The sequence below is a fragment of the Neltuma alba genome, unplaced genomic scaffold (assembly GCF_004799145.2).
Source record: "Neltuma alba isolate B1F8T4 unplaced genomic scaffold, ASM479914v2 tig00004849_pilon, whole genome shotgun sequence".
NCBI lineage: Eukaryota > Viridiplantae > Streptophyta > Magnoliopsida > Fabales > Fabaceae > Neltuma > Neltuma alba.
Genome location: NW_021633880.1, coordinates 19525 through 43311, shown reverse-complemented (window position 1 = coordinate 43311; position 23787 = coordinate 19525). Strand labels below are relative to the sequence as shown.

Sequence of the window (23787 nt, the reverse complement as noted above, 5' to 3'; positions counted from 1 at the left end):
ATAAGATCGAAGGAGGAGACTAATTAAGAAAAGGGGAAAGGGCAGGTGTGGGGTGAGAAGAGAAGGGATGGCGACAAAGGAACCACCGACGGATGAGACGTCGCCGTTTTGATGCCTCGGATGATTTCATGTCATGGAGGCCCGTGGGGGCGGGGGCTCATTAAAGAGAGGGGGATGAAGGAAGCTCTAATCATAGGGTAGGTGAGCGTCACGCGTGAGAAGGGCGATTGAAGGAGGACGTAAGCGAGGGCGAGACTGGACATTGATTTGTAGCTTAGCGTAGAAATGAGGCCATTTTTATTCATTCCCCCCAACACCGACACCTCGCCTTACATTATACCCCTTATTCTATTCTATTCAGCATTCTCCCACGTTTCATCTCATTTCTTTTCTCCTCCTGCCAATTAATTTATCATCATACGTCAAAAAATGTCCAGCATAGAGAGATTGTTATTCCCTCATTATATCATTTAAAAACCCTCATAAACAGAGCTCACTGATATTTTTGAGAAAAAAAGTTAGGTTGGTGTGAAGTACTCTCACATTCAAAATTTTCTCACATTATTATTATTCACAAGAATAATGTTGCGGGGAGAGCAAATTATTTTTGGGCTATTAGAAAGAGAGAGGATATTAATCAATGAGACAGGCTGTCCGAACTCTCTCACTCCGAGCCTTCCATTTTCATTGCTTTTTAAGTCTCAGCAATAACTGCCTCCCAAGTCTTCTCTTCTTTCTTTTTCTTTTCGCCCCGCGTGTCCCTTCTCTCCCTCTTCTCCTTCTCCCCGCCATCCTCCCTCCTCCATTAAGCAATCTCCCTCCCCTCTCACCAAACAAAGTGCCCCACTTCACTTTCCCTTCACTCCCTTCAATTATTCATCAATTCAGGCCCTCCTTCCTCCCTAACTCCAACACCATGGCCGCCCTCCCTTCTTTCTGCCGTGGTGTCCCCCCCTCCCGATCCTTCTTCTTCCTCTCTCTTCTTTTCCTTTCCCTTCTGCCATTCCACTCTGCCCAGAAATTCCCTTCTTCTTCCGGCTCCGGTCAGATTAACTCCAACTCTATTCTCGTCGCTCTTCTCGATTCCCATTATACTGAGCTGGCTGAGCTTGTGGAGAAAGCGCTTCTCCTGCAGAAACTAGAGGATACCGTGGGCGCCAACAATATCACCATCTTCGCCCCGCGAAATGAAGCTCTGGAGCGTCAGCTCGACCCCGAGTTCAAGCGATTCCTGCTTGAGCCCGGCAATCTCAGGTCCCTACAGACCCTTCTCATGTATCACATTGTGCCCAAACGAATCGGTTCCAGTGACTGGCCCGCTGAGAGTTCTGGAGCTGTTCCGCATCAGACTTTATGCAATGACCACGTGCATTTGGCGAGCAAGGGTCCTGCGAGCAAGGTTGTTGGTTTGGCCGAGATTGTTCGCCCCGACGACGTCGTTCGTCCTGATGGTGTGATTCACGGCATTGAGCGGCTTTTGGTCCCGCGATCAGTTCAGGAGGATTTCAATCGCCGCCGGAATTTGCGGGACATATCGGCAGTTCTCCCTGAGGGAGCGCCGGAGGTGGATCCCCGCACCCACCGGTTGAAGAAACCCGCTCCCGTGCCCGCCGGGGCTCCTCCTGTGTTGCCCATTTACGACGCCATGGCCCCGGGTCCTTCACTCGCTCCGGCACCGGCACCTGGACCCGATGGTCCTCATGGTCACTTCAATGGTATGCGTCAGGTGAAAGACTTCATTCATACTCTGTTGCATTACGGTGGCTACAATGAAATGGCAGATATTCTGGTTAACTTGACATCTTTGGCCACCGAAATGGGAAGGTTAGTCTCAGAGGGTTATGTCCTGACGGTGTTGGCTCCCAATGACGAGGCCATGGCGAAGCTCACCACAGACCAATTGAGTGAACCGGGTGCGCCGGAGCAAATAATCTACTACCATATCATACCGGAGTATCAGACGGAGGAAAGTATGTACAATGCTGTGAGGAGGTTTGGGAAAGTTCGGTACGACACTCTGCGGTTGCCACACAAGGTCGTGGCTCAGGAGGCTGATGGGTCTGTGAAGTTTGGGCAAGGTGAAGGGTCTGCATATCTGTTCGATCCTGATATATATACAGATGGGAGAATTTCAGTACAGGGTATTGATGGAGTTCTTTTCCCGGCCGAAGAGGAGCCAAAGACTGAGCGAAAAACAGTACCGGTCGTCAAAGTTGCCACTAAACCAAGGAGAGGTATGACATGATACATCTCTCTTAGATTCATGTCCGGCTGTTAAGTCTTTAATTCTTCATTGCTTTTGGCTTTTGGGGGTCACGGGGAAACCAATTTGGAAACTTCATTGATAATTTAGGGTTTTGGTCCTCTCAGTTATCGTTCTTTGCTGAGGCATTTAGGAAAGTAACTGAGGTAGAGAGCAATAGAATGTTTTTAGTACCATGCCGCATATTGACATTGGCAAAAGAGAAAGTTCAAGAGATGGCGGTTTTTTATGTGAATGGAAAAAAATTGGAAATCTAGCAACTTCTGGGTTAGTCTGATCGATCGAAACTAGATGGGAAAAGTTATTTGGTTCATAGAATTTGGCAACTTATACGTTGACCATCCGCGTGGCAAGGAAGATGGGATCCTGGTACCATTTTTTATTGCTGCTGGTGTAGTATACTTTCAATTTTGAATTTGATAAGCTTTTAGTATATACAGTAGTTTTTGAAAAGGCTGGAAACAGCCTAGCTTTGCGATCCAGTGCCGATGCTGGAATACAAACTGTGATGGTGGGCTGCTTGACTTTACTTTTTTCCGAGTGAAATTTGTGCCGCATAGTTATTTGGTGAATTTATTCCATTTCTATTGAATTCTCAATTGTACGTCAGTAGTTTTTAAATTTTAGGGCGCTTGCTCTTCATAATATAAATGGAAAAGTTCTGCTTAGTTAAAACTTAAAATAGTTGTTACGAGAGCATGATGGCTTAATCAGGGGTTTAAGGCCCGAGACGGTGAGTGTGGGGAGCTGGGAAAAATCCTCAGATTGAGAAGAGAGTGTTATGTCATGAATCCCTGAAAAATCATTAAAATTCCTGGATGATTCTGTTCCCTTGTCTCAACTTGTCCGTATGTAAAAAATAATTCAGCCTGCCAAGCTGTGAGCCATATTCTATTCTGCGCCCACCTCAATTTAGCTGCCGACACAGTCTGTCAAGACAATCATACATCCCCTTGTTTTTGTTTCATATCTTTTATGTAGTTTATTTATGGTCAACTGGCACATTTCTTATTTTATTCAACTTCCAAGTGAGTACCAAATTTTGTTTCTATACGATTAGTTACTTGATACAATACTCTGGAGGGATATAAAAATCAACTTACTTCTATCTTGCTTATTTTCTTTCTTATTCAATACGTTTGAAGCTGCGCAATACCTTGTTATCAGTTGACTTACAATGTTATTCACCTAATATCATGTGCAGGGAAGTTGCTGGAAGTAGCTTGTAGCGTGTTTGGAGCTTTTGGACGAGTCTGCTAATCGAATCGTTTTCTCAACTAATAGCTTGGAAAAAATTAAAAATTTTTAAAAAATAATAATAAAGGGGTAAATTTATGTAAACAAATTGTTATATGGTAAGCTCGCCTACCTTTCATTGCATGGTTTACATCTTGCCTTCTTAATTCGAGTATTTTAGCTAAAGTAACAGTGTTTGTTTTCATTTGCATAATGCAGTGGTAGGAGTAATCAGTTCAATACGAAAGGATGCATGTTGAATTTACAATTGGAGGGAGCGATAAAGTTGGCGGGATTTCCGTGGAAAACCCACAGAAGATAAAATCCTGTCATTTTGCTTTACATACTGTAATTACGTACCATTTTTTTATTACTTTTTTTTTTGTGTTGATTCTGTCTCTGCCTGTCCCTGTGTATGCATAAATAACCTTGAAATACGACACTTATCTTCATCCCAGATTGCAAAAATTTTTCACTGCCTGCGTGAATTAAATTCATACATAGTCTACTCTTATTCTATTCTCTCTGCCTATTTTTACGTGAAACTCCTCTCCAGTGTTTCGATATTTTAGGGGCTTCATATTACCATTATTACCAGGCACTATTGTTTGAGAATGATTTGCTGACTAATTGTGAAACTGACTTCTGGGCAGAAAAGAAAACAAAAATATATACATTTGTTTTTTTTGGTTAAATGGACTTGGCTTTATCTTCCCCTTTTGGCGTAGACTAGTGAGCTTGAGAGGGTGCTTAACTGAAAGCAATATATTGATGGTGAGGGTGAGGGAAGTTGTTGAGGGGTTCATATTCCTGAACAAGACCGCATAGCTAATACCTTGCATGGCGGGTAAGAAAAGCCGAGTTAGGAATATGAATACGACTTTGGGCCGGTTACTTTTAACTAAATGTCTATATAATATTTATATCATAATATCATATATCATTAAAGTGTATGATAAGCTATATTATTCACAAATAAATTATTAATAGTTAAATGTATCGCAAAAAAGTAATAATAGTTAAGCTGGTGTATTATTTTAGTGATCTACAAAATTCTATTATAAAAATTAAAAAAAACACAAGTGTTGTGGATGCATATATATTATTCAGCTTAAATATTTAACATACGATAAATAAAAGCCCGCTGATCCTGCCTTACAAAAAGATTTTTTTTAATTGAAAATATAATTTGAACTACTTGAAAGTTAACCTGTCTTAGTCGTAAGATTATAGGATCCTAAATTCAACCATGGTTTCGGTTTTTTATAATATTACAGAGCAGAGATAAAATTTAAAGTCTGATATTAATATTATAATTGAGTTGCCATAATTTAAGACGTTGGAATGTTCTTTTCCGTGACTTTTCTTCTTCTTCTCATTTTGTGGTTGTCTTTTCTTGAAAATGTAGTTGTCATGAACCATCTTGCTTCAATGCGTGTATAGTTTGGCCACACAAAGTCTGGTTAATTATTTCTGCAAAACATGGCGAGAAGTCAAACTATACAATACCTGTCCGTTATATACAATTAAAAAATTTCCGCACAAGAAAAAGAAAAAAATTCAGCTCTGCAGATGTCATGTTTGTTCTTTTGTAAGGAAGAATTTACCGAGTAAAGCTGGCCCCCCAACTGTACTATTCCTTCCTTCATCACCTAACGAATCACTCTCTGCTCTCCCAACTTTCCCTCACTGATTCTGGAAACTCTGCAAGCCACGACACCCCGCATGATCACAGAGAATAATAGTGCATGGAGAGATTCATAATTGTACTATTTGAAGAACGAGACTGTCAAAGGGAGAAAGCCTATTTGTGCAAATATTTTCCTTCACAATGAGCAATATAATATTAGGATCACAGTGTCCCTGAAGCACTTTATCCACAAGTATACATAATAATCCAACCTGCCCTGAACATTGGATGAGATGGTAAATCATTAACGAACACAAAAAGTAATTGATTCCCCCCTCTGTTAATACACTGACAGAGCCTCTCTATATCCAATCTTAAATCTATTGCTACCCCTTTCACCCTTTTTCCCCATCTCTGTGTTGCCTCTCTGCATCATTGCCACAAATTCCTTGTAATCTATTTGCCCATCCTGCAACACAAACATATCATTCATAAGTTGGGATTCAATTCTCATTTATGAAAGTCGCCTCACACTCTTCATTTTTGATTTAGTTAATGCAAAATATATACTCACGTTATCTTGATCTGCTTCTCTGATAATTTCTTCTAAGTGGATTTCTTCCATGCCAAATTCTTGGCAAGCTTGTTGGAGCTCATCTGGTGTGATATACCCGCTTCCATCTTTATCGAAGTATGAGAAGGCTGCAAACAGGTGGTCTTCCCTCTCAATTTTATTTAAATGCAATGTGGCAGCTATGAATTCTTTGTAGTCAATTGTTCCACTGTTATCAACATCTGCCTGTATTCTCAAAACATGTTTCATAGGATGGAGTTAGAACATTGTTAAAAATCTGTCCCATTATGACTGTGAAGCAAGCGTTCATCTTGTTGGTGAAATGAATACTCAAACAGAAACAAAAGAATAAAAAAAAAAAAAATCATCTGTGGTGAAGATGACTGTGGACAAATACTTACGGCTTGCATTAGATCATGTATTTCCGATTCATTCAGATCAGCACCAAATCTTCTCAGTCCATTCTTTAGTTCTTCGAATGTAATTTGACCACTGTTGTCTGCGTCGATGATCTTAAAAATTTCTTTCAATCCAGCAATTTCTTCTTCGGAGAGCTTCTCTGCAATCACCTGCAAAGAACAGTCAAAATATGGTTTTAGAGTCATGTTGTTAAGATGTTGACAAGTTAATTTATCTGAGAAAAAATATGGGTTACCATTCCCAAAAGATATGAAAGCAACATACTCTTATAGCCATTTTCTCGAGCTTATTCATGGCAGAAAACTGCTTCAGGCGACTCAAGACTGCTGAATCAAGAGGTTTATCTGGAGCTTCTCCATTAACTCGTATCCAAGGATGACCTGCAACAATGAATAGTTTTATCATTAACATCAATTTGGCTTCTTTTCTCCTGGTTTTTATCTTAGACAGGAAGAGGTTTAACAAGAAGCACACTGCTAAAGTGTACATCCTGTGGCATTTTGCAAATATGTACCATAATAATGGTGAGCTAAATAAAATAGCCCACGACAATTCTTATTTGAGTTATCTGAAAAATCAAGACAAGAAAAACTCACAAAGAACTTCATGAGCAGTTATCCGTTTTCTCGGATCTCTAGTAAGCATCCTCCTCACTAAGTCTTTAGCACTGTCTGAGATTTTAGGCCAAGGATCTGATGAGAAATCAAGCTTCCCATCCAAAACCTCTTTGAATATATCCTCCTCTGTTTCTGTTACCACTCAATAAAAAGTGTGCATAAAGTTTAGAATCTAGCAGGAAAAACGTAGTGTAAGTATATACATATTAAGCAAGACTATTGGATCATCATCATGTGCTTAACATCTTAAGAATTCACAATTACCAGCCCAAAATGGAGGCACCCCACATAGCAGAATATAAATCATCACACCAGCACTCCACACGTCTGCTTCTGGACCATAACATTTGCACAGAACTTCTGGTGCAACATAATAAGGACTTCCTACAACGTCTGTGAAAGTTTCCCCTGCATCATTGAGACTAAGCAAATAAGAAAACAAATATGAACCTCTCTTCATTAACATACAGATTATAACTACCCATTTTTCTGCTAGAGAGACTTAAAAAGACAGGACTTTAAGAATTAAGGCAAACAACTAAGTTGATGTTAACAGCAAAATGAGAAGGGAGAAGGCATCTAACGAATACCTGGTTTGAAAAACGTAGACAATCCAAAATCTATAGCCTTAAGGGGAGAGTCTTCATCCTTACTGACGAAAAGAAAATTCTCAGGCTTAAGATCACGATGCATGACTCCAAGGGAGTGACAAGCTTCTATAACACTAACTATAGTCCTGGCAAGTTTTGCTGCTTTTCTTTCAGTGTAATGCCCTCTTTCCACAATCCTATCAAACAGCTCACCCCCTGCACATAGTTCCATCACAACATGAACTGCCACAGGATCCTCATAAGCCCCTTTTATAGATATCACATTTGGGCATCCGGCTAAGTGATGCATTATCTGAATCTCCCTCCTCACATCCTCGACATCTTCATATGTCAGCAACTTTCGCTTTGCAATGGACTTGCAGGCATACTCTTTACCTGTAGCTTTCTCCATGCAAAGGAAACTCGTTCCAAATTGCCCATGTCCAAGTTTTCGTCCCAGTTTATAGAGCTCCTTAAGATGACCAGTTTTTGTTTGCAAAACAGAATCTGCTTGCAGCCCAGCCGATTCAAACCTTTTCATCTTGCGGGGCTTCTTTTGTTTTGTAGGTTCCACTTGTTGAATAATCTCTTCATTTCGTACGCTCGTCGGAATCGGTCCACCCTCTTCCGTATGCCTCAGCTTCACCGACTGGGGTAGTGTTGATTCCTCCATTGGTGTTTTTGAAGATTTAATCGCTTCGTCCTGTTTTTGAGGTTGAGGTTGAGGTTTTATTTCCTCTACTGGTTTCGTCTCCATCCTATCGATTCTCAATACCTGGGGTGGGCTGTTTTGAACAGTCTCTGAAACATTTGGGCCTTGGCTTCTGGACGATGATTTACTGGTAGGAGAAATCATATCCCCTGTTGGTCGTGACCACCAAAGTGAACTGAAAATAGTGGGAAATAATGCATCCCTGGAGATTCTTGATCCAACGCAGTTGTTACCCATTTCACAAAAGTCACTTTTCTGTTCCGAGTGTTCAGCAAATAAGAACTGAAAGAATGCTAATAACCCAATGCGCTATCTAAAGTGCGAACTCAAGCGAATGAATACCCGTGACTGTTGTAAGAACTTCCATGGAAGCATGCAAAGAAGAGCATGGAATGGGAAATGCATATAAATAGATTTTAGCGGGAAGAGGAATGAATGAGGCAAGAAGGGAGGATTTCGCAGGGGGGGGGGATTTGAAGGCGTAAAAGAGGAAACTCGATGATGATTGAAGATGGCGGATAAGGGAAAATTGACTCTTGTTAACGAGACAGTGCGAATGGGGAGGAAGAGGAAGTCAGAACAGGAAAAGTCACACAATAAGGTATGAAATCTTTGATTGTGAAAAGAAACAGGAAAGAGGAGGGAAAGAGGGAGTAACAGAAAGCGAGTGACCGGTTTAACTGTGGCGTAGAATGTTTCAAAATACGCGTGCCAAAGCCTCGAGCTAATCGAACGGCTCTTAAAGATGCCCCGGTTTAAGTAAACGGCACAGATTTTATTTGTTCTTTTTCTAATGAAACTCAGCTTCATAGTTGAATTGATTCCTACAAAGTTGCCGGGTCGGTCATATGTGAGGGCTCAGAGGCACTAGCATGCACCAAACAGCCGGCCGCCGGCCGCCGTTTACACCTGTTCAATATGCATATTTATTTACGTTTAACTTTTAACTTTTAATATTGTATTATATGTTTTCAACTTTTCATTGCTCTACCGGCTTATCTGCATATTCTCGTTGGAGCTTAAGTTCAAATACTCTTTCTTCTTTGCAGTACGTCGTGGACGAATATTTCTATTTTCGGAGTGATTAACGTTTCACTTCATTAGAGAATTAGCTAAAAAGATGAGTTAACATTCCCTACCCGGTGATGAGGTTGCCCGGGGCCTAGTCCAACATATAAGTTTCTCCCTTGTTAGATCAGATGAGTAGTGAACCACGCTATGGCTGCAATGAACTGTTCTATTTTCTGCTGTCAGACACGGTTGGACCTCGTAAAAGGATATATTTTAATTCCTGATTTAAAATGACAATTTTAATCTCTTAATTAATCAGTCAACCAGAGGATAGACGTTTAAAGTCCTGCCTGTTAGAAATAAACGTGTGTAATTTAATGAAACTGGTCCCTTTTATTTAGCAAATTGGCTAGCCGTCCCATTCAATTCAATAACCCAAAACGCAATTTGGCATCTTTTATTTGCCATGCTCGATTTTCAACGCTGTAATTATCAAAGTTATTTATTTCTTTTTCGGGAGTGTTTGGCAACTTCCAAACCATGATTTCAGAAGCACTTTTTCATAAAACGAGATAAACTCCTTTACATATTTATTTCGTAAACTATAAAAACACTTCTGAAATCATAGTTTGGTTTCTATCCAAACACCCCCTTCATCCTAAATATAAAATAACGCTTTTAGATAAAACAAAATTTTATGAGAGAGAAGATAAGAGGTGCCACCCCAACTTGCATTGGCGATTCAGAAATACAATGGTGCTCGCGCTTGGAAGCAACTGATTGATTCCGTAACAGGAGAGGGAAGAAGACTTGACTGCATGCACTTATTTCTTGTGGGATCAAATTCCCACCAAATAGATCAGAGGAATCGCCCATCATGACCACCACTTCCTGATTAAAGTCCAAACCCCTCAGAAACGTGTTTATCGGTATCCCATTTTTAAAATCTATAATCTTGCACGTCTTTACCATAACATTAAAAATCTATGAACACTCCTATTCAGGCTCCTTGAGCACGATATTTGACCCAATCTTTTCTCCGCCTTTAAGAAAAGTACAGACACAATCGTCTGGAAAATTCGGGGCAAGCTGTGATGCCCAATCCACATTTTTTAGGGAAACAGATAGGAACTTGGAAGATGCTCATTCAAAAAGTCGGAAACCTAATTCCTATACGAAATCAGTGGCCAGACAAGCAAGGAAAATGTGAAAAATCAACGCAGAAGAAACATGTTATTGGAATAGATTCTTGTCTAGTCTGCGCTTCCACAGTCCACTATCAAACACTAAGCATATCCGAAAGGCCGACATGTATTAATATTACGTCAGTGGCTCTATTCAAACATCCTGAGCCAATCCAGATAGATCGGCATCTATTGATCCGTACTCTTTGGGTTTGGGTTTAGACGAGGCTTCCTGTCGAGGAAATTCTTCAATAGGTATCCCCTTCTTCATGGAGGAGGATGAGTCCCCATCAAATATTCGTGGAGCCCTTGTAAACACATCAAAGAAGCCATTGCTCATTTCTTCAGCTGCTTCGAAAAAACGACTGACGCCTCCAAAGAAGTTGCGTTCAAGGGCCTCAATGTCACTTTGCAGCCCTGGTGATCCAAACATGAATGACCCTCCCCTCTGAACCGCATCAGTGACATCTTCTTCAGTAAACTCCTTGTTCGATTGAATTACTTCAACAGGCCTGGGAAGAGAGGTAACAGAGAAGGCCATAAGAACAAGATTAATTAAAACCCTTCAAGTAAGAGTAAACCTACCAAGAGAAAAGACCAAACAAAAGGAAGCAAGAGATACGACACAAGTTCCAACTGTTATTCCTGTTTTGCACAGAACCTAATGCAAGAAACTAAAATCAACCCTTTAGAACATCTAAGCAAACTTATACTAGAGAAGGTAAGCTCTAAAAGCTTAGGCTGCTCAGCCATCCAACATCATCTTAGGACTAATTTATCACCTGAAAACTAATGTAGACCATTAATAATACATGATATTACTATGCCTAAAGATTCGAGGCCGCATGATAACAGACGTAAGGTCTCAATACAGATATGAAAGTCAAAACATAAATACGCCCCGAGCATCTATTTCAATGAGAACTAAAATTTGAGAACACGAAAATCTGACGCTGAGCAATGCCAACTTAACAACTGAATTTGTTAATTTTTTTTATTTATAGATATTCCTTGAGTAATATTTTGAAATAATTATTATGCAAATAAATGGTTTTTTGTTATATGTTAAGTTTTTTTCGGTAAGTAGTTGACCCAAATTAAACAATTAATAAACCCACACCTACTAACGAGTAAAATCAAACATGCTACACTGCGCAGAACACCTTCACCTGTAATGTCCCCTCTTGACATCCAACCTTGAGGGTGGTGTAGTTAGCATGATTAAATCCACATTCATCCCTAGACTACGTGAGGCTAGCCAGAGAGCTAGCCTTTCCTTATCTGTAAGACGTGTAAGGTTTAACCTCTGAGTCATTCACCATCCCTTCCTTAATATTCATCAATATGTTGCTACTATGGTCTCTGATAGCATCCATAATGCTCACAACATCACCCCCCCCCTCCCCACACAAAAGGAAGGGTAGGCCCCTCAAACGACTCTAACATCTCTACTTCAATGAATATTGAGTGTGATGTTAACTAAGCACAGGAAGCTTTCCCTCAACTTTTGATCTTCAGTAGATTCCGTCACCATATTTCACATATATGTTCCGGAAGGAGATTAGACAGAAATCTCACTGCTTCTATTTGTTACCAAGGGAAACATTATTAGAACTCATTTCTACCCAACTCTTTTCTCATACAGTATTTTGCTTTACTCATAAGCCGCAATAGCAATGTGCACCACTTAAACCATCGGATTGCACGTTCACAACTCTAGCAGTGGGATTTCAATGGTATACACGCTGATATTTCTCGTTTTAGGCAAAGAAGTCGGGTAATATAGCTACTCTGCTATGTAGCTTCAAAGCCAGCTTTCAACTAGGCCATGGCAAGATAATATACAACCAAAATGTTTCTAGTCCAGAATTCTCAAGTGCAATATGTTATTCTTGTTCATAAAAAGGGAAGGTTCAAAAATGTCAAGGAGTCCATACCATGAATAAAATTTCATCCATTTGTACTTCATAGTATGTCCTAGAAGAAAAAGAAACGAAGAAAATTACGCTACCACAATGTAAACGTTGCTATAAGCGCCGGTGAAAATTCTTTTCCAGTGGAGCAAAATAATTCGTTCGCAAGAATTGGCACCAGAGACAAAGGAAGAAACACCGACTCACCATAATACCTCAGCGGAGCATCCTCAAATGCAACAGAACTGAAATAGAGACCCTAAGGCGGGAGAAACAAAAGAACTTACTTTCCAATACAATCCCTGAGGACCTCTTCTGTTTTCTCGCACTTCCTGACGAATCTTCCAGGTTCGACCTCCTCTGTTCTGCACTGGGATTTCACAACCTTTCTGGTGGAACAACGATCCTGGGTAGGAGAGTCAGATCTCCCAAATTCGCTAATGTCACGCGAAGACATTTGTTGGCCGTCATCATCGTCTCTCCAAATCCATCCCATTATCGAATCCCTTTAGCAATCGCAAAATAGCAGTTCCTCAAGATTTCAACCACAACTCACGGTTAGGCTACAGGCTCAGTGTTTAGTTTGTTCGGTGGTTTTTTTCTTATTTATATCGAGGCCCTCTTAGCTTTCTCTCCAAGGAAGCAAACGGAAGCCCAAGTCCACGTGGCTCTAGGATCGTTCATCTCCTTTCCTCCATCTGTTTGGCACCTTCACGAACTCGCGGTCAATTGAGATAAGCCACTTGAAAAAATAAAAGGAAAATATTGCAATAAATGTTTTAATTAACTGTCGAGGGGAAAATATATTTTCACCAGTTTTTGTAACGATTTGGAATTAGAGAATAAATAGTTTGCTAAGGTTGGTTCGGAAAAACATTTTTTCCCTAAATTTTAAAGAGTAAATACTTTTCATTGGTTTTTGGGTAACTAATGGTATTAAAAATAAATAGTTTTAGAAGGTCAGTTTCGAGAGAATAATTTTTCAGAGAAGATTTTCATGACAAAAAGAAGAAATAATTTCGTATTGCTCAAGCTTCAAAAGAATATTAGGCCCAAAAAAGGTTCGAAAGAATGTTATTTCTCCCAAACTTCATAAATATTTTTCATTGATTTTTTAACCATTCTTAATAGTATTTAAAAAATAGTTTTTGGAAGGTTATAATATCAAGAGAATGGTTTTTACAAAGGAAAAAAATAAATAAATCTCTTTCACTAAATGATGACTAGGGGTGGAAACAGGCCAGGCGGCCTGTCAGGGGCCTATGGCCTGGCCTGCATTTGGCCTGGCCTGACCTGGCCTGTTTCCCAAAAAAGACAGGCTCAGGCCTGTTTGAAGGCCTGTTTAGTTAAACAGGCCAGGCTTAGGCTTTTTAAAAAGCCTGTTAAACCTGTTAGGCCGGCCTGGGCCTGTCAGGAATTTATAATAATAATATATGAAAAAATTAATTAATGCTATTATTGTTAATGTACTCTTTTAATTTATTTTTTAATTTTAATATATAGTTAGTAGCTTAATCTTTTCTTAGATTTTGAAGTTTAGATGACAAGTGAAGATAAAAATATAATTTAAAATAATAATATTAATAAATAATGTGATTTTTAAATCTTAAAAATATAAAGAAAATAGGAAAGAAAAATTTTGTTCCAAGAATGATAAATTAACTAACTTACGTATTATGTTAATTTAAGTATGATACCCTCTTTATTCATTATAAAATTAGTATTTTTTTCCTCTTTATTTATTTGTCTTAATTTAATAATTTTTTGTGTGTACTTAAACGTAGTCTTATTCCAAATTTTAACATATAATTACAATTAGTTTTCAATAATATTCTTATAAATTATAATTAAGATTTAAAATAGTACTTATGATACTAAAATTTAAATAAAAGACAAGACTAAAAATTAAATTATTATGTACGTTTTTTTTATCTTAGCTTTTTTTAAAAATTAATTATTATAATTTGAATTTTTTAAAAATACAGGCCTTTTAACAGGCTTCAGGCCAGGCCAGGCCTTTATACAGGCCAGGCTCAGGCTGAAAAGTAAGCCTGTAACAGCCCACAGGCCAGGCTCAGGCCAATAGGCTCCAAAACAGGCCTGGCCTGTTAAAAGCAAAGCCTGGCCTGGCCTGGCCTGTTTCCACCCCTAATGATGATGCAAGAGCAGGTATCAAGTTTCGAATTATTGCTTCAAACAGTATTACTTTCAACAAGAAGAAATTTGTACCTAACAACAACAAAAAAGAAAGGAAAAATTCTTTGGAACTACACTTGTACAAAACCCTAGAATGAGGTCAAGCCATTCAGTGTTTAAACATATGTGAACTACTCCTCCGGTCCTAATTATAAGACCCAATTGACTTATTTGAGGAGATTAAGGAAGTAAGTTAAGTTGGTTATTTATAATAAATAAGTGTTGTCATTCTTAAAATATCCTTGCTAATTAAGTATATTGGCTAAAACTATCATTATTAGAAGGATTATCTTGGAAAAAAATACATAAATATAAGAGACAAAATGGATTGGGGTCTTATAATTAGGACCAAATAAAAAGTCAAATGGGGTCTTATAATAAGGACCGGAGGAGTACTATCTTTAGTTCTTAATATAAGAGCTTATTTGACATCTATTTTGGTATTAAATATAAGACTATAGTTTAGTTTCTCATATCTATCTATCTGTTTTCTAAAATAATCTTTATAATAATAATAGTTTCAATCAATACATTTAATTAGTAAAAATATTTTTAAAAAAACAACACACATGTATTATAAATAACTAATTTAATGAGTTTTTTTTAATCTACTCAAATTAATCAATTAGTTCTTAATAAGGACAGGGGGTACTACCTTTGAATGCGGCTTCGGCCCAAACTCATTGGGATAACCAGTGGCGCAAAAACCCAGGACCATCTGGCGGCAAAAGTCCCAAAACAAAACATGCTCCACGTGGCGGGAAGGGGGAGGGAAAGCAATATTGCATATTAAAATTTCTGCATTTACCCTCGACTGCAAGGCACAGTTTATTTCTTCTTATACGCAGCATCCGTGTATATTACAGAATACAGATATAGGTTGATTGGTTAATGAATAGCCTAATGTTACATATATGGCAAATGGTATTTTGAACGGAAAATATTATTCAAGGAAAACAAAGGAAAGAACCTCTATGGCATGTATAACTAACCACCATAATGTTACAATACCCGCATCAACGATTCCGACTCAAAGGGAGCAGTTTGAACCCGACGTTCCCCTTCCGGCCCAAAGAGGAAAACAAAGGGAAGAACCTCTATGGCATATTTAAGGGCAAGTTGACGACCAAAAGGGAAGAACCTCTAAGGAAAAAGTTCGGGCCCTAAATGCTCGAATACCAAGTTGACAAGAAGCCCGAAATTACCCGATTTTCTCATCTGCTGCTCTTGGCGATCGAACTTTTCCCTCTTAACAAGGGCAGAAAACAACAGTGTTGATGCTTTTTCAGCCCGCTTGACTTCTTCGGCTGATCAGAAGACATATCTTGGATTGCATCCACATCTGATTGCTCGTTACTGTCCAGCGTTTTTAGGTCCAAAGTTGGGGTCTTTGTTGCCCCCTTTTCTGAGGAACATATAGGCACTGAAACATTCTGCTCTGGAGAAGCTGGTACTACTTTGTTGTAGTTTACTTCCTTTAAATTAGAATTTGTGCCTGTACGCCTGTAACCGGGAAAAAAAAAAAAAGAATCAGATTGTTAATTAAATGTTACTATTTATCATTAACATTCTGGCTATTTGGCTCACACTAACACAATCAGTACACAATCACTAATAATCACCTTAAGCTGTGAATGTCAGGGTTATTCCCAAGTGCTTCTTGAGTATTTTCCTCCAGAATCTCTTCGTTTAATACTTTGACAGTACTAACCTCATTTTTGGAACACAATTGACCAGGTTTTGAGGAATATGTATAAAGTTTGTCATCCTTTTGCTTGGACGGAGACTCTTTACAGGTGAAGTTGAAGCTGGGAGAGGGCTGGAAGGAATGAAATCCATATTCTCGAACAGCTGAAATGGCCTCCTCTAATGTTTCAAGAGCCTGCTCTACCTCTGCTCTGATATGTACATTCTTTTTGCCCTTTAACTGACTCGCATTAACTTCATTAATTCGAATATGTTTTACTTTCTCGTCATCCTCTTCAATGCGCTCAGTTTCTTCACTATCTGCCTCCACAATCTCACCATGTGCATTGCTACTGTCCAGTGCTGTTCCATTCATCGATGTGAAGTCATCAGCATGATAGTTGCCCTTATCCCCCCGAGACACATCTTTTGTATCATCTTGCTTACTTTCAATAACTTCTTCGGCTCGGATAATGTCTACACCTTGGGCATCCGTAGACTTCTTTGACCCATTAATAACATATAGAGCTTCACGAAGTCTCGAATATAATGGCTCCCCCAAAGCCTTAATAAATCCTTCATCATGGTCCATCATCGAAGCCACTGCCTGTAGCAAAAACATGGGTTGCATAATGTGCCGAGATGATTAAAAAAAAATTTTTTGGGGGGGGGACATAACGGGAATGCTAGGATGTTTATATACACGAGCAAGCAGAAAATGACAACCGGACCCAATATTCAGATGAACCACAGCATTTAAAATCCTATATTCTATAGGCCGTGAGCTCAGTAGGCATGACAAATCCAACAATGTAACTTATGACAAAAGAACCCACGGGATTCATAAATAGGTTTCATTTCTGGATCAAAGAATGAGTCAGCTCATTATTGTATGAAAGGAAGCAAAAACGAATAAATCTTCATTGAAAGCCATATAAAGGACACAAATACAAAAAGAATCTTCAACCTTCTTGTAAAGTCTGAAGCCACTGCCAATGAGCTGTCTTGAGATGAAGTTGATAAGTGATGGAGGTACAATATCCAACTTTATATCCATGTTTGCTATCGTCCTACAAAATTTGATAGACCTGAATCAGCTTTTCCAATCAAAATTTTTTCTGTGCCACCGTTTTTTACTTTTCCCCACATGAAGTTAGAAAAGCATGCCCATACTTAGTCTAATCTCATTGAATATAAAGCGAGTTTGATAGCCACATAAAAGCAAGATAAGAAACAATACCATTGAGAACCAGTAAAGTCAATCAGAAAAACCAATCAAGCAAGGTGACCATATCGAACAAACAACCAAAATATATGATCAGAGTGAGAACAATCCAAATTCCCCAACTGATCCCCAAACCCAAGCCTAACATACTCAGAAGCATCAAATAGCCGAAATTTTGTTACTGCCTAACCCAAGACGGACTAGAAATTGATTTAGGACCTCACTGTTGAAAACAATTTTAAACTCTTCATACCTCAGCCACATTCTAAAAGTGTTTTAACTCTAGATATATTCATTTGCCAATTTATGAGCAAAGTAACCAGCTCACAAAAGCTGTAAATAAAGAAATAAAACCTAGTATATTAAATCTCGTTATGCATATGAAATTATTCTTTATTTTGCCTCTTTTAAATCCAGCAGATCCTGTAGGGTCTAAAATTGACTCTGCCAAGCGACTGTTTCGCTCGTTTAGTTCCATATCCAAAATATATATCAAACTCACCGAAAATAACTTCTTTCTGATGTCACCTTTTGCAAAGCAAAACCTCCCACCACATCAATCCTAACCGCATCGTTTGCTTCAGGAATTGCATCGTTGTTGAAACCATAAAGCTGCCCATTGAAGCTCTTTGAATCAGGAATCTGAAACCAAATCCATCATAGTTATTGAAGCTCAGATCTGGATTTGAATTAACTAAAAAAAGAAATTAAAGAAGAAAGAATGTCCACGAAACTACCGTATTTATAATGACAACAATTAAGTCATCCTGGAAGTACTCAAACAGATAATAGTGCATGACAGCCTCCCTTGTGGAAAGTGGCCATGAAAGCTTCACCCTTTCTTCCGACATTTCAAGTAAAATAAGCATTAGAAAGTGAACATCTATGGTATAATAGACGGCAAGTGAATTTTTAAAAAAGAAAGGTCAACAGTGACAAGAAATCAACCTTACTAGAGATAATTGTTCCCCAATCCGGACCCTCTGCAAACACTCACTCACCACGATTTTGAAAGTGGGAACAGTAAACTGAGGCCACCTGAGAAATGAAAAAAGTGACATGGCTGTTGGCTTTTTTACTTACTGTTTCCATCTCTGGTCCAATAAAAGTTGACAACATCATGGAAGTGAAATTAAAAAACTTCAACCTCTTAGGTTAAAAATGCACCCAGCTTAAAAGGTCAATGAGATATTCATATAGGTAAAAAGTACTCCTTATCCAACCACAGAATCCTTCCCCTCATCGGTAAAAACAACTGTCCAATCATTACCTAGATTCAAATCATTTATGACTACACAGCAAGATAGCACCATACTACAGAGATGAATTTGCTAAATTCCTCTCCGAAATTGATCATATCAACTAGCAGAAAGCCCCACATATTGAAGTGCAACCTAACCTACCACTCGAATGGCCCACACCTTATGTTGATCACTCTTCAAATTCGAGAGTACACATTTTCCATCATCAGTCATAACACAGTTAATCAAATTTTACAAGAATGAGAGAAAAGGAAAACATAGAGACAACATTGGAAAACTTCAACCTCTTTGCTTGAAAAATGCACCAAACTTAAAGAATCAACGACATTTTCACATTGGTAAAAGGCATGGGGTATTCAACTATAGAATATTTTCTTTTTAGTGAAAACAGATATACAATTATTACTCAAATTATTTATACAGTATACAACAACTTCTGGAATCACATCATAACAGAAATAAATTCTCTCAATTCTCTCCAAAATCAACTTTGGAGAGAGTCCCAGACGTTCATATGAAGCCTACCACGTGATTGGGCCCTATACACTCTACATCTATCTTTCCAAAATTAAGAAGATCCATTTCTCATCATAACATAAATAATCAAATGACGAAGTTAAGATATCTTGAATATCTGTAACTCAATGATATTCCAAAAGGTATAAATGGAAGCAGTTATTTTCATTAAGTATAACCCCCACACTTGTGCAAAAATTCATCAAAAGCATAAATATGACAAAGCACGATACCCACCATTTCTTGTAAAGGGGTGTCTCCCATGACATACATAAACCTGCAAGAAGGAATAGAACTCGTTAAATTTTATATACTGCATTCAAAGTAGCTGCAGTCAAAAATTTCTGTTGCACCAGTATAACTCACAAACATCTACAGGGCCATCAACGTAGCCTTCAGCTAGCAATGTATGAAACGGAGTTCCCTCTGGTCCTTCACGATACATAACACGAAACTCTTCATTATCCTGCTTCAACTGAAGGGAGAAGAATGGAAACGAGTGTCAAGGATTTTATTGGAAAACTCATGAATCTACCATCCAAAGCATAATCAGAGTTCATAAGATAAATTTCATAGAAATAGCATCAATTCATTGAATTCTCAGCAAGGGGGTACTTCAAGACCAAAACCACTAAACGAAAGGTCAGGTCTCTCATCAGTTACGAACTCTTTAATTTTCCCAAAAATAAAAAAAGTCATTCATTCTTCATATACATATAAAAAACAAAAACGAAGAAGACGAAGAAGATCGAACTAGAGGAAAGGAACATTATTTGGCAACGGGAAGAGGTTTAACCAAGCAAAAACAACTTGAAGAGTACTGCACAGAGTAGATAACACACTTTCCAATCCGCGCGTGATGTTTTAGATCTGTCACTACCATCGGCAGAAACACTCCTCAACATATCAAGAAACTTGGACACTTCTGCGGCCCTGGTCTCCACTGCTTCCTCGTCGTATTCATATCCTGTATAAAACAAATATGATTGAAGACAAATTTAATAAACCGATATAATATTTGCAATGCTGCTTGGATAATTTGAAATTCAATAAAAGAATATAGTAACCTTCTATTTCTTGTCCTGAAGAACGTAATTGCCTTTTGACAAGGGCTTTTAGCGGCTCCTCGTTTCTCAGATCAGGTGAGGAAAGTGTCTTGTCCAGCCTCTCCCTATATTGCACAATCTTTCGTTTCTTTTCCATCTTCACATCAACAAGGAAAGTTGAGAGAGCCCCGTCTCAAAAGTCATGTATAAAACTGAGGCTAGAGCAATTAATTGGTTTTTGAATCACCGACTAAACCTACAGCCATAAAAAGTTCAATGCAAGGATGAGAATAGCATTTAAGAATCATAACGAGCATAAATTTCCGGTAAAATTGACTGACTAAAATCAAATTAATAGTTCAAAGTTAGTATACATAATTTCGAAGGCAAGCAGATAATAAAGGAGATCATCGAAGCTAAATTCAAAGCTAAACAAAGCTTGAGATATCATGGAACCCACGTGGAGGCCACGCGTAATTGCTCGGAACCCACTACCATGAATGCTTCGGTAGATGTCTTCTTAGTTGTTGTGAAGAGATTACAGAACCCAGAATCAAAGATACGAAATACCCACCGACAAATGCCGATCACCACTGCGAGGAGACAGCTAGAGTTCCCAGACGGAAGGGGAACGTGGGGTTTAAACTTCTCTCTTTGACCATGAAAGAAACCGGATTGGAGGCAACAAGAAAAGTCCCGAATGAATACAGGAAGACAAGGGCATTAAATTAAATTAAATAGATAAGAACAAATAATCGTTCTGGGGAATACGAAAGTAATTGTGTGCTTCGGAATTAGGTTGCGCTAAGTGGAACTGAAAGCGTCAGAGTCAGACGGGACCACGCAAGAGCGACGAAGGAAGGAACATTCAAAAGGTTAAAATACTGGTATCGAGAAAGCCTCAAGTGAGCCAACAGAATGATCTTATATCTAGGCAGTAATAAAAATATTTGGGAGTTTGTGAAGAAGGAAGAAAGGTGAGCTGCTTTTTCATCCCTCCCAAATCCAATCCCAGCTGATTTACTGATTCGTTGGGAAGGGAGAAGGCATGTGAATTGTCTTCACTGATAATCACGCAAAGAGCAATCGCTGATTTCGCCCGTCTGCTTCAGCGGATTGCGAAAGGATGCCGGCATGCCGCTAGATTCATTCCGTTTGGATTTGGTATCGTACTAAATCGGGTTATTTCCGGTAAGTTACCGTATAAAGGAGATACTCTCATACCTCTACCAACAGAAAAACTGAAAAAGGTCGTTTCAAGTAATTCAGCGGGTAATTAATTAATAATTTAAACTTTCATTTATTTTGTAGAGCACAGGAAAAAGGGAACTCGGTCACCTTGTATTCGGCCAGCAGCCCAGCATAGATTTATCACCTGATGAATGATGATAGCGGTGTGTGTGTATATATTGGGACCGTCGAATATATTATGGGCTACGAGTTTAATTGTTGACAACTAAATAAGCTATACTTGGATTGAGTGCCAAATGGCAAGAAATGGGTAGAAAATTCACACTGAAACACGCAAACAGATTAGTTGATAATATTGGCTCAGCAACGAATGTTCATAATAATGATTCGTTTGACGTCTAAATTGGGGACCCAACTACACGCGCATGATCCAACACGTCCTCCTTCCTGGTCATATATAATGTCGTCTTCTTGTTGGCGCCAGAGGTCATGCTAATGAAAAAGTAAATCCAAAATTATGGAATACAAAGCACGCCTTAAAATTAAGAACACAAAAGCAAAACTGCCAAAACAAAGGTAAACTGTGAAAACAAAACATAACAACTAGAATATTCTCAATAAATACTACCACCGGCCAATTACACTATAAACTACATATTATACTCCAAATACTTCAAATCCTCAATCCAAAGAATCGACAGAGAGGGGATGAGGGCGTTAAAACCCATTCTAAAGAACACATCCCCTTTAGCTCTAATTTCTGGCAATCCACTTAAAAGTAGTAGTGACTGTTTGGTGATTGACCAATATTAGCTAAGTTATCCACAATGGCTAAGCAATCACATGCTGGGCAAAAAGACCCTGTGCCAAGCAGCTTCAACCAGAGGGAGACAATAACAAAACACGACCCCTAACATAACTGGGCAATCATCAAATCCAGACACGACCCATCTCGGATCACCTACTGTCTTATAGAAGATCTGTCTGCAAACCAACCATGCCAGCAAAACACATACCTCGTAGCCAGGCCCAGGCTCATTAGATTGTGAACAAGGAAGTACAATGAACGAGAATCATATGAATACGACCAGATTAGGCCCTCAGGAAGGATAAAGAAATTAAGCATGGAATTATTAAACCTTATATAGATCTTATTTGGTACGAAATATTAAAAATAAAGATAATAATTATGATTAGAATTAAAAAATATATATTAAAAGTGTTTGGTATAAGAAATTAATTATTACTTAAGATTAGACAAATGTGTATGTATAGGATTAGAGAATACCATGAAGGAGGTAGTATATCATAAGAAATTACTCATATTAAACACTATTTAATAGTTTTTCTCAATCTCAATTCTAATTTCCATCCCTTATTTTTAATACTTAGTATCAAACATTTAATAAATTATATTGATAAAAATCTCAAAATTTGAGAGCGGTCGCGTGAATACAATTATAATACCATTCCGGTTTGAATATAAGACGTGTAACATGATATTTCATGCAATGGATTAGATTGACAAAATTTTTCATGTTTATTCTTATTAAATTTTTATTTCTTTTTATATTTATAGATCATTATCATATTTCTTTTTTTTTTCTCGTCTTCCAATAAAAATAAAATTGATAAACAAACATTAATATATTACAAATAACTTATTTTTAGAATGAAAAATTTCTCCCGTAAGTGACTTATATTTACTCTATGTTTGGTATAAAGGAACCGGAGAGAAGGAGAGGGAAAAAATTTTAATAAACTCAATTTAAGTAATTAAAAAATTAGTATTATAATTTTTTTTTATGGGAAGGGTTATAAAATTTTAATAAAGAGAAGATGTAAAATAAAAGAGTAACAAAATTAATTAAAAAAGTTTAACCCTAATTTTTTAATTTTTAAATCCAACTCATTTAACATTTTATTCTCCCCTTTCCCCTTCTCTTCCCCACACACCAAACGAACGGAGTGGCAATCGGTAGCAAAGGGAAGACTCGGGAGAAAAAAATCAGAGCAGGATGCTACGTAATAAATGGGATCGATATGTAATTAATATATATCCGTACCCGTGACCATGGCAATTAATAAAGCAAGATATCCAGTTGAAAGTTGAGAAGCAGAACAAATGCAGTACGAGTATCCCTCCTAGGGGTATTTAAGGCCGACCCGTCCCGGTCGTCTCATTCAGGTCCTAATCTTATTGGGACAGGACGGGATAAAAAAAGGACCGGGACGGGACACGGGTCGTCCCGTCCCGGTCTTTTTTTTTTTTTAATTTTTTATCATATTTATATAATATTATTTTTTTAATATTTTTTTAAGATCTGAGATTATTGTATGGAACTATAGATATATTTATTTAAAGTTTTTATATTTGTTAATCATTTGAGATTATTGATGATTAGAATTTTTAGCAAGTTTTATTGTGTTAAAAACTTTTGTTTAGAATTTTTAATGATTATTATATGTAATATTTTGAACTTTTGTTTAAGAGTGTCCAAACAAATAAAAAGAA

General features: G+C 38.0%; 4 protein-coding genes across 4 annotated transcripts; 1 reads left to right on the top strand and 3 right to left on the bottom strand.

Annotated features, from left to right (window-relative positions):
• Positions 1-755: 755 nt before the first annotated feature.
• On the top strand, positions 756-4013 carry LOC114745857 (fasciclin-like arabinogalactan protein 15). The gene is made up of 3 exons (XM_028934025.1): positions 756-2234; positions 3468-3618; positions 3719-4013. The coding sequence occupies exons 1-2, from the start codon at positions 917-919 to the stop codon at positions 3521-3523; spliced, it is 1374 nt and encodes a 457-aa protein (XP_028789858.1). The 5' UTR covers positions 756-916; the 3' UTR covers positions 3524-3618; positions 3719-4013.
• A 1356-nt stretch (positions 4014-5369) lies between these two features.
• LOC114745856 (calcium-dependent protein kinase 26-like) lies at positions 5370-8364 on the bottom strand. Its single transcript, XM_028934024.1, has 7 exons — positions 7331-8364; positions 7005-7148; positions 6720-6872; positions 6388-6503; positions 6105-6272; positions 5704-5928; positions 5370-5598 (listed from the first exon to the last, which is right to left on the bottom strand). The coding sequence occupies exons 1-7, from the start codon at positions 8277-8279 to the stop codon at positions 5470-5472; spliced, it is 1884 nt and encodes a 627-aa protein (XP_028789857.1). The 5' UTR covers positions 8280-8364; the 3' UTR covers positions 5370-5469.
• Positions 8365-10074: 1710 nt separating this feature from the next.
• LOC114745863 (uncharacterized) lies at positions 10075-12717 on the bottom strand. Its single transcript, XM_028934037.1, has 2 exons — positions 12438-12717; positions 10075-10749 (listed from the first exon to the last, which is right to left on the bottom strand). The coding sequence occupies exons 1-2, from the start codon at positions 12644-12646 to the stop codon at positions 10392-10394; spliced, it is 567 nt and encodes a 188-aa protein (XP_028789870.1). The 5' UTR covers positions 12647-12717; the 3' UTR covers positions 10075-10391.
• Positions 12718-15118: 2401 nt separating this feature from the next.
• LOC114745861 (uncharacterized) lies at positions 15119-20888 on the bottom strand. Its single transcript, XM_028934033.1, has 11 exons — positions 20542-20888; positions 20103-20337; positions 19878-20002; positions 19402-19510; positions 19273-19312; positions 18206-18295; positions 17995-18094; positions 17760-17899; positions 17000-17102; positions 15969-16639; positions 15119-15849 (listed from the first exon to the last, which is right to left on the bottom strand). The coding sequence occupies exons 2-11, from the start codon at positions 20236-20238 to the stop codon at positions 15561-15563; spliced, it is 1803 nt and encodes a 600-aa protein (XP_028789866.1). The 5' UTR covers positions 20239-20337; positions 20542-20888; the 3' UTR covers positions 15119-15560.
• Positions 20889-23787: the final 2899 nt, after the last annotated feature.

What these genes read in the sequence shown, in the direction of transcription:
- LOC114745861 (XM_028934033.1), bottom strand. Translation starts at nt 20,238, where the DNA reads ATGGAAAAGAAACGAAAGATTGTGCAATATAGGGAGAGGCTGGACAAG. An exon ending in TTCAGGACAAGAAATAGAAG is followed by an intron (nt 20,003 to 20,102) that starts GTTACTATATTC and finishes TGTTTTATACAG; the next exon opens with GATATGAATACGACGAGGAA. An exon ending in TTGTTGTCATTATAAATACG is followed by an intron (nt 17,900 to 17,994) that starts GTAGTTTCGTGG and finishes ATTTGGTTTCAG; the next exon opens with ATTCCTGATTCAAAGAGCTT.
- LOC114745863 (XM_028934037.1), bottom strand. Translation starts at nt 12,646, where the DNA reads ATGGGATGGATTTGGAGAGACGATGATGACGGCCAACAAATGTCTTCG. An exon ending in CTCAGGGATTGTATTGGAAA is followed by an intron (nt 10,750 to 12,437) that starts GTAAGTTCTTTT and finishes CTCTCTTCCCAG; the next exon opens with GCCTGTTGAAGTAATTCAAT.
- LOC114745856 (XM_028934024.1), bottom strand. Translation starts at nt 8,279, where the DNA reads ATGGGTAACAACTGCGTTGGATCAAGAATCTCCAGGGATGCATTATTT. An exon ending in TCGAGAAAATGGCTATAAGA is followed by an intron (nt 6,273 to 6,387) that starts GTATGTTGCTTT and finishes TGTTCTTTGCAG; the next exon opens with GTGATTGCAGAGAAGCTCTC. An exon ending in GAGAAGCAGATCAAGATAAC is followed by an intron (nt 5,599 to 5,703) that starts GTGAGTATATAT and finishes TTTGTGTTGCAG; the next exon opens with GATGGGCAAATAGATTACAA.
- LOC114745857 (XM_028934025.1), top strand. Translation starts at nt 917, where the DNA reads ATGGCCGCCCTCCCTTCTTTCTGCCGTGGTGTCCCCCCCTCCCGATCC. An exon ending in TGCCACTAAACCAAGGAGAG is followed by an intron (nt 2,235 to 3,467) that starts GTATGACATGAT and finishes TATCATGTGCAG; the next exon opens with GGAAGTTGCTGGAAGTAGCT.